The sequence below is a fragment of the Octodon degus genome, unplaced genomic scaffold (genome assembly GCF_000260255.1).
Source record: "Octodon degus isolate 3935 unplaced genomic scaffold, OctDeg1.0 scaffold00037, whole genome shotgun sequence".
Taxonomy (NCBI): Eukaryota; Metazoa; Chordata; class Mammalia; order Rodentia; family Octodontidae; genus Octodon; species Octodon degus.
The window spans coordinates 15,475,428-15,484,319 of record NW_004524613.1 but is presented as its reverse complement, the minus strand read 5'-3'; the positions used below and the strand labels follow the sequence as shown (position 1 = coordinate 15,484,319).

Genomic DNA, 8,892 nt, shown 5'->3' with positions numbered 1-8,892 from the left:
AAAGAAAGAAAGAAAAAGAAAGAAAGAAAAGAAAAAAGAAAACACACCAGTTCAATAGGTATGGTATCTTGGGGGGACAAGTGGACAGTCTCTCCTCTCTCCCTAGCACTGTCCCCATGACTACTCTGTAACCTCCCTCAGGGACAATTGCCATGCTTCTTTTTATTCCCTTGTAGGAGTGTCAGTGCCTGCACAAGCAGACAGGGACGCCGACATTCTGACGGGACAGCAGCATGCCCGGAGCTCCGCGTTGCCCTTACTGTCCTCTCTCAACAAGATGCGCTGTGTCTGTGATTGTCTCACGCAGCACCTGTAAAATATGCTCCTCGCCCTTCTTCCCAGCTTCATCTTTGTCCAGTGTATGAATTTCCCAAGTTTCCCAGCTGGAGAGAGTCACTTAAAAAAAACTAAAATAAGAGCTCACTTCCCACACCGGGATCCTCTGAGATATTATTTGTTCATTCAGCAAATATTGAACCATATTTCTGAGTACTGAGATGTCAAACAAGCCATGAATCACTGCCTTCCTGGGCCCAGGGTTTCTCGGAAGTGAGGGTGCTTAGTCAGATACCTGTTCCTTGAGCAGGAGTCAACTAGTGAGGAAGAAGAGGGGTGCTGAGAGGGGCCCGAACATCCTCCAGGCTAGTTAGACTTCTAGACTTTTAAAGAGAGCAGAGCAAGGGAGTAAACTGAGGGATGGGGCCTTCCTAAGAACCCTGTCAGCCTCCCTAGGCCCCCGGGGAGATAGCTTCTTGTCTCTGTCCCATGCCACACGCAATCAATAAATGCTGTTTGGGGTGAATGTTGCACACACGGCAATGGTACTCAGCAAGTGTGTCATTTGTTTGAAAAACGGGGACCTTCTACGGGCTTGTCCCTGAGTGAGTAAAAGTCAATCAATGAACAAATAGGTGGCCTCCCGCCTGAGTTGGCACCAGCCTGGCTCCCATCCCCAGCACTATACTTGAAACACACACACACACACACACACACACACACACACACACAGTGTTCACTATTTTTTCTCATCCGTCAAATGAGCACCCCTCGGGGAAGGCCATGGCCCAGGGTTCTTGGCCGACCCCTGCTGAGCTCAGGGCCAGCTGGGGGCAGGATCTGAACTGGCAATCTCATTTTTGAAAGGAATCGTCCTGGTGGGCTCCCAGCCTATGCTCCAGGCTGGTCTAGGACCACTGTTCCCAAATGGGAGGGCCAGGGTAAGAGCAAGATTCGCTCTTCCCACCAGGGGCCTGGCTTCAGGGTGGCCCAGGTGAGGCTGAAATCTCAGCCTTTTCAGAACTCAGCCCCTGAGCCCTGGTGCCACCAGCTTTCAGCTCCTGGGGAATGAATGGCGAGGGGTGTGTCCATGTCTGATAAATCCCTGGCCAAGGGACAGTAGCATGGAAAGCTCCCCAGTGGGAGCTAGAATTCTGAGGTCTAGTATTGTGTTGGTTAAAATCAAAACTTTCCCTGAGGGTGGGTCTGGCCTGGAATCTTGGCAGGACAGCCAGGATTGAGTCTTTGGACTTAGTTTTCAAACTTGAAAGGTGGAACTGAAGTGTCCCCTTGAAAGAAAAGGATAATGGGTAGTCCCTGGCACCAAAAGCAATCCATTGGGGCTGGTGAGATGGCTCAGTGGTCTAAAGCACCTATTTAGAACAAGCTTACCAAAGCACAGGGACCACGGTTCGATCCCCCAGCACCACATGTCAGCCAGCCCCGCCCCCTGGTGGGCTGAGCTGGCCACACACACACACACACAATAAATAAATAAACTTAAAAAAAAAAGCAATCCATAATAGTATGCCTATGGCCAAATTCTCTGGAGAATCTGTATAATGGCCTTAGTTTCCTAGCCTGGGAAATGGGCACACATTCCTGCCCTCTAAGACTGGCTAGTGGGGCCAGCTTGGAGGGTGGATTCGCTCTTCCAAGTCAGTTGCTCCAGCCCACAGTGAGGCTGGTATTCGCTGGAAGGGGCATTGGGAAGGGCATGGGGACTTACCATGTACTCCATGTTAGCAGCAGGTGGGTGCACGCTGGCCCGAATCTGGTTGTGATAATCCAATAAGGCCGTGATGTCCAACGCAGAGAGGTGGCGCTTCCTGCGAGACCGGGGCACCCCTAGGCCACTCAAAGGCCGCACAGCTATGCCCTCCAGCTGGGCCAGGGTCACAGTGGCATTGGGTATCATCGAGGCATCCACCATCTGGCCTGCCCAGAGGATCAGACCTGCCAGGCCCACGGTGCTGGGCAGCAGGAGCATAGCTAGCTGGGGTCACAGTCTGCCCAGTGGAGTCAGAGCCGGTTGCCTAGAAGGGGCAAATGTGAGCATACCAGTCCCTGAGTGCCCTGCTCTGGCAGCACCAACCCAGAGGATGTTCCCTGGGAACTTGGCAAAGCTCCTGACGCAGCTATACCAGGACCCTTCCTTCCCACCCAGCAGATTCAGTGGGTTGGGCCATGAGAAGAAACACACGGGCGGTGGCTAATCCAGCCAGGCCCTGGGGTGCGATGCTGCCACACTTCAAAGCCAGGGCCCCATCCCACCACCAGGAGGACAGCGGGTCTGTCCAGAAGGACATCTTCTTCCTCTTCAGCCTGCGCATGATGGGCACAGTGCACACCCACAGCACACTGCGGGCCCTCTGGGCCCTGAGGGCTGTGGCTTCAGGATGGAGAGTGAGATGCAGAACTGGGTGGTTGAGGGTGAGGGGAGCAAGGAAGAGGACAAGCGAAAACGGAGAAAGGAAACAAGAGTAACCCACAGGTTGGCAGAAAAGAGATACGGAGAGAACAAATGACAGAAATAGGAAGAGGGAAGAATGAATGATGCGGGGAAATATAAAGATAACACAGGACGGGAGAGACAGAGAGTCAGAGAAGGAGAACGAACAGAGCAGAGAAGGAGAAGGAATAAAGGCAGAGGGGGGCGTGGGCAAGGCCGGCAGCAGGCTCCCCAAGGGTGCAGACCCAGGACAGGCACCACTGTCAGGGGCAGGAGGAAGGGGACCTTTGCAACACCTTGGCTGCCTGGCTGGGCAGTGACTTTAACAGCCTGCTCCCTGGTGGCATCTGAGGTCTCCAGCCCCACGGCCCCTCCCCTTCCAGAACAGCACTCGGAGGGACACTCCGCCTGCTGGCTGATGGGCTTTGCTTTTCTCTCTCCCTCCTTCATCCCTGCTATTCTGGCTGCCACTTGTGTGCACAGCTGGGGCTCAGCTGCTGGTTAGGGCAGGAATCCCCAGAAGGAAGACTCACCCCACAGGGAGACCCAGATCTGGAGATTTCTCCTTGTCTTCCAGGCCCTGCTATGTTAAGGCCAGCTGGCATCAGGAGAGTATCTTCTTTTGTCTTTTTTTTTTTTTTTTGAGACAAGTTCTCACCCAGTAGCTCAGGTTGTCCTTGAACTCACAGTCCTCCTGCCTCAACCTCCTGACTGCTGGGATTACAGGTGTGCACCACGATACCCAGCTAGGAAGAGTACTCTGACTGCTGTCCCTTCCAAGTGCTCTGGCCTCAGAGGAAGCAATCAAAAGGCCCCAGCTAAGAGCACCTACTGTGCGCCGGGTCTAGGGCTGAGAGCTATGCACACACAAGCCCAGCCGATCCTTAGAGCAGGTATTGGAACCCCTCATTTTATGGACAAAGCAATGGAGCTCCAGAGAGGTGAAAGAACCAGCCCAGAGTCCATGGTGTCCAGGGTCTTGTTTGCTAGTATGGAAACAGTGCCACTCTCACAGTCAAACCAAATATAGACAAGACACACAGCCAGTGTGGTGGTGCACACCTGTAATCCCAGCACTCGGGAGGCTGAGGCAGGAGGATTGTTGCAAGTTTGAGGCAGAATGGAGTACAGATGAGTTCAAGGCCTTCCTGGACAACATAGTGAAACCCTGTCTCAAAAAACAAATATAGACTCACGGGGAGATTCTAGGGTATTCATTCCAGTGTTACTTAAGCATAGCACCTCAAGCTATAGTTCATGAAGCCTGTGGATCTGCATTCAAATCCTGCTTATTCTACTTTCTGACTGTGGACTCTGGAGCAATGGCTAATGCAAAATGGAAGAAATAATGGTATCAACCTCCTTCCGTTGCTGTGAGATTGAGTAGCACTGATGGGGTTATGAGCAGTGACTGGCACAAGTCTGTCCTCTGTGTGTGTCCCTAGGTGATTGTATCTATACTTGTACATGTGATGTGTTATATATGTGTGTCCAAGTATATGTATGAAAACACAGGTGTCTGTATATATGTGTGTGTGTGTGTGCGTGTGTGTGTGTGTGTGTGCGTGTGTGTGTGTGTGTGTGTGTGCATGTGTGACTAAAACCCCACTGGCCTCAGAGTTGCTGAAGTTACAAGTTTAGAGAGATTGTACCCCCCTGCCTTGTGGTCTGGGGATGGAGTCCAGGGCCTCCCACATGCAGAGCGCTCTGCCCCTGAGCTCCCCCGAAGGTCCTCTCCTCTTCAATTGCTTGCATTCGCCGCAGATAATAAATATTCCTTTTTATAATAAGAAAGGCACAATTGCAAGCAAAGCATTGTGTAAAAAGCATGGAGGCCTTTGCTGTCTTCATCCTCCTCTTCCAGGGGCTTCTGAGCATCCCCAGGCGGCACACAAGCAAGGCAGGGCTGTGGGTGCCAGGTTGCTTTAGCAGGTCCTTCCAATACACATGGAATTCCTACCCCAGACAGCTGCCCAGCCTCTGCCTCTGGGCCAGACAGTGGGGCCAGCCAAGGCACACACTTTCCCCTACAGCAGTGTCCCCAGCCTGCCTGCCCCGTGCAAGGTGCAGATGGGGAGGGGTGCAGGTCAGCCCTCAACATCTGCAAGGCTTCCCCACCAGCCAGGAAGACAAGAGAGACCAGCCAGGCACACCTCATGTCCTCCTCCAGGGCTCTGGGGGTCCTAGGTGGATCCCGTGCCATCCCTGGATGTCCCAGTGGATAAAATGACCAAAACTCTTCTGACCATACCTGACCATGCTCTGCAGCCACAGGAAGGCTGGCACAGATAGCCCTGGCACCTAGGGACCCAAGGGTGCCAAGTGCTGCCCACTTCTCACCTATCATGAACCTCTCCCATGCAACTTCGGAGCAGAGCACTGTCTCGGAACTTCACACCCAAAATTCACTTGTCCTCCCAGCTGCCCTGGAGGTTGGAAAGCTCTGTGGTATGGATGAAGACACTGAGGCCCTCCTGAGCCCTGGTAGTTTGTACTAACTGGGTCCCTGCACATAGGCAGATGCAATCATAGCTGCCGTACATGCGCCACCCCCCACGCTTAATGCAATACGGTAAAAAAAAAAAAAAATACAATGGAATGTTTAATTTAAAAAATGCTTAAATTTAAAAAATTTATTACAGTTGCCAAGCATGGTGGCACACACCTGTAATCCTGGAATTTGGGAGGCTGAGGCAGGAGGACTGCTGAGAGTTCCAGGCCAGCCTGGGTTATCTAGTGAGTTCAAGGTCAGCCAGGACTGCAGAGAGAGTCCCCATTAAAAAATATATTACAGTAAAAGACATATTGTCATTAATCCTCCTAATAATACTCCCCCTTGCTTCAAATACACTTATCCCATTGTTCTTGCCACTTTTTGAAACAGCCCCTGGATGTTCTTTTCTGTAAATATCTTTTTTTAAAAAATGTATTTAAGTACAGGATCTACAGGGTTTCACCATGTGGATCAGACTCGTAGTGGTTCTCCTGTTTTCATCCTCTCAAGCACTGGGGTTACAGGTGTGTGCCACCACACTTAGTCTCAATCGCCAACTCAGTGTGCCCGAGGGGGTGGGACCAATACAGCACACCAGGGATCGAACCCCAGGTGTTGCATTCTGCCTAAGCAGGCATTTAGTCCTCTGAGCTATCTGGCTAGCTCTCGGTGTGCATCTTTTGTTGTTCCATTCCGGTTCCCTCAGTGTCCTGGGTCAATTCAAAACATTTACGTTCCATGACCATTTTGACTTTTTATTTGTTTGGTTTTTGTTTTTTGAGGCAGGGTCTCACTCAGTACCTCAGGTTGACCTCAAACACACTGTGTCACCCTGGCCGGCCTTGAACTCACAGCGACCCTCTTGCCTTTCAGATTCCCGAGTGCTGGGATTATAGGTGTGCACCACCAGGCCCAGCAAGAGTCAGTACATTTTAAAGGCACTTGACACAATGCACAGAGCAAGCAGTCAGTAAACAATCCCAGCGAATGATAATAAGAACAGAAACAATAGCCAACATCTATGAGGCACGTAGGAGATGTCAGATTCTAAACCCTTTCCACACATGATCTCCTGTAGCTAGCCTCGTCCCAGTTCCACGCACTAGGTACTGGGATCCTCGTTCCACAGATGAGGGAGTGAAAGCTCAGGGAGGTGAGGTAATTTGCCAAGTTCACAGCGCTAAATCCAGTGGAAACTGGATTCCACCCCAGAGCTCTCTGACTTGTACCCAGTGTTCTTTTCCTTTGGTAAAGAAGAGACTGTTTCTGGGCATGGTGGCACACACTTGTGATCCCAACACTTGGGAGGCTGAGGCAGGGGGATCACTGCGAGTTTGAGGGCAGCCTGGGCTACATAGCAAGCCCTTGTTGCAAAAAGCAAAAACAGAGAGAGAGAGAGAGAGAGAGAGAGAGAGAGAGAGAGAGAGAGAGAGAGAGAGAGAGAGACTGTGAAGCAGGAACCTAGCACTTGAAAGAAGAGACTAAGCAAATTAGATTCTCAGAGAGATCACTTGGGTTGCCCCCTCACTTGCCAGGTGAGGAAAGTTGTCAGAGAGGTTAAACAATTTGTCTAAGATCGCACAGGAAGCAGCGGACTTGAGACCGCAACCCAGGTCTAAGTCACTCAGCATCCAAGCAGGAGGAAGAGGGGAGGCATCTAGAGAGGGGGACGAATGAGTAGATCATGTCATGGTGGAGAGGCTGCAAAATTTCAGATCAGATGACCTGCAAAAGATAAACGGTGAGTAAACAGAAGGGATGGGATGGAGGGGCAGCGTTAGAAACCAAGAAGCCCCAGGTTGTCACGTGGGTGAGAGCGCCCACGGCTGTCCGAGGAGGTGCGCTTGAGCCAGAAGCCTAGGAAGGAACTCCGGGACCTGCAGTAAAGACTGGGCTGCCGGGCGGGACTCTAGAGGGGCCCCCACCCCTTGCTCTGGCTCCTGGTTCCAAGTGGCTTACCTCATCATAACCCCACAGGGGCCACGTTTTGTTTTGTGCGACTTCCATATTTGCAGATAATTTCCCAGTAAAAGTCTTAAAATACTCTAGTAGGGATTTATACAGCGACATCTCCCAACTTTACTGCCTTTGCTATGCAGAGGAATTTTAACTTTAACAGCTGAGGACACAGTTTCAAAGAAGGAGGCAACGTGTCCAGAGTCACGCAGCAAACACATGGGAAACCAGCGGAGGCTGGGGCGTGCTGTGTCTCCTCAGCACGGCGGGGACCAGGCTGCTGGTGGCCCTGACCCAGGGAATGGCCTGGGAGACCTCGCCCAGCCTCAGCCGGGAATAATGCACAGAAGCAGCTCTGAGGGCCTGGCTCTGTCCTTTTCTCCCTGTCAACGGCGTCTAGATGGGGGAGGTGGCTGGCCCTGCACACCACAGGCAGGTCCATGAGCCCTCCCTGAGCCCCTTTGCTCATCTGTAAAATGGGAACAGGAAACAGGTGCAGCCTTATTCAGCTCTGAGGAGAATTCAGACTGACAGTGCTGAGTAGGCTCAGTCTCTTCAGCAATATCGTGAGCTTCGTCAGAGAGAACCACGGTGTAATTCATTGACTGAAGGCTCTGGACAGGCACAACTGACTGAGGGTGAGGGAAGTCATGGCAGTGGCCAGCTTGGCGTGCACTGATGGAGAAGGGCAGGAAGAAGTTTCTAGGAGGAGTTGTATATCTATTTATTTATTTATTTATTTATTTATTTATTTATTTATCGGTTCTTTGAGACAGGATTTCAATATGTAATTCAGGCTGGCTTCCAACTCGGATCCCACTGTCTCAGCCCCCTGTGTGCTGGGATTACAGATGTGTGTCACCAGGCCCAGGCCTAATATTTGAGCGCTTAAAAATAAGTTTTACCTCAACAAAAAGTTTTAGGGGTATATATGGTTAAAAAAATCTTTTGTTTAAAATAATCCTTTCAAAACCTATACTCAAAATCCAGCATAGAGAAAAACACACACCAGCAAATACCCACACACGTAAACACCTTGCCCTGCTGTGCACACGTGGCTGAGGACCCGGACAACAATGCAAGGAGAAGTGCAGCCACACCCAACAGCACACAGCCTGCGAGGTGGCCAGTGAACCCCCGCAGGGAACCATCACGCCTCAGGGTTAGAGCGAGGCCATCGACCAACCAAAACATAGTGTCAGAGGTGAGCCACCTGAATGCGTTGTTGAGACTAAAACAAAGGTGAATCCAGGAGTGTCAGCTCTTGCGTTCCTCCCTGTGAACCACAACACAGCTCTGAAAGTGTGATTTCAGCATTCTCAGCAAAATGTGGAAACCTTCCTCTTTCGGGGTTGCGCACTTCCCCCCTTTCTTACTATATATATAAATAAAGGAGCAGACCCTGCTGGGATGTCGCTGCCTCCTAATCAGAGAGGTCAGGTCTCACCTGGGCTCAGCTTTCCTTTTAGTAAGCATATAGCTTTTCTTAATCTCCCATCGCCCCCTCTCAGGACCCCTGTAGCTCAAAGAGTGGTGACAACCAGCTCCCAACAGAGATGCTTTCCCACTCTGGGGGTGGGGAAACACACCGTAGGTGCAAACACACACAGACACGCACAAACCAAATCACGGCCTGGCTGACTCAAGGGGCAGATTCCTGGGTCAGAGCAGGCAGACCGGGGTAGGAATTTTTGGAATTATTCAACCCATTCCG

General features: G+C 51.3%; 1 protein-coding gene across 1 annotated transcript in view; it reads right to left on the bottom strand.

Annotated features, from left to right (window-relative positions):
* R3hdml (R3H domain containing like) overlaps positions 1-2,266 on the bottom strand; it is a 17,871-nt gene extending 15,605 nt beyond the window's left edge. Inside the window, exon 1 of the mRNA XM_023714965.1 lies at positions 2,006-2,266. Coding sequence (XP_023570733.1) covers positions 2,006-2,266 — 261 coding nt within the window. The remainder of the gene's footprint in view (positions 1-2,005) is intronic.
* Positions 2,267-8,892: the final 6,626 nt, after the last annotated feature.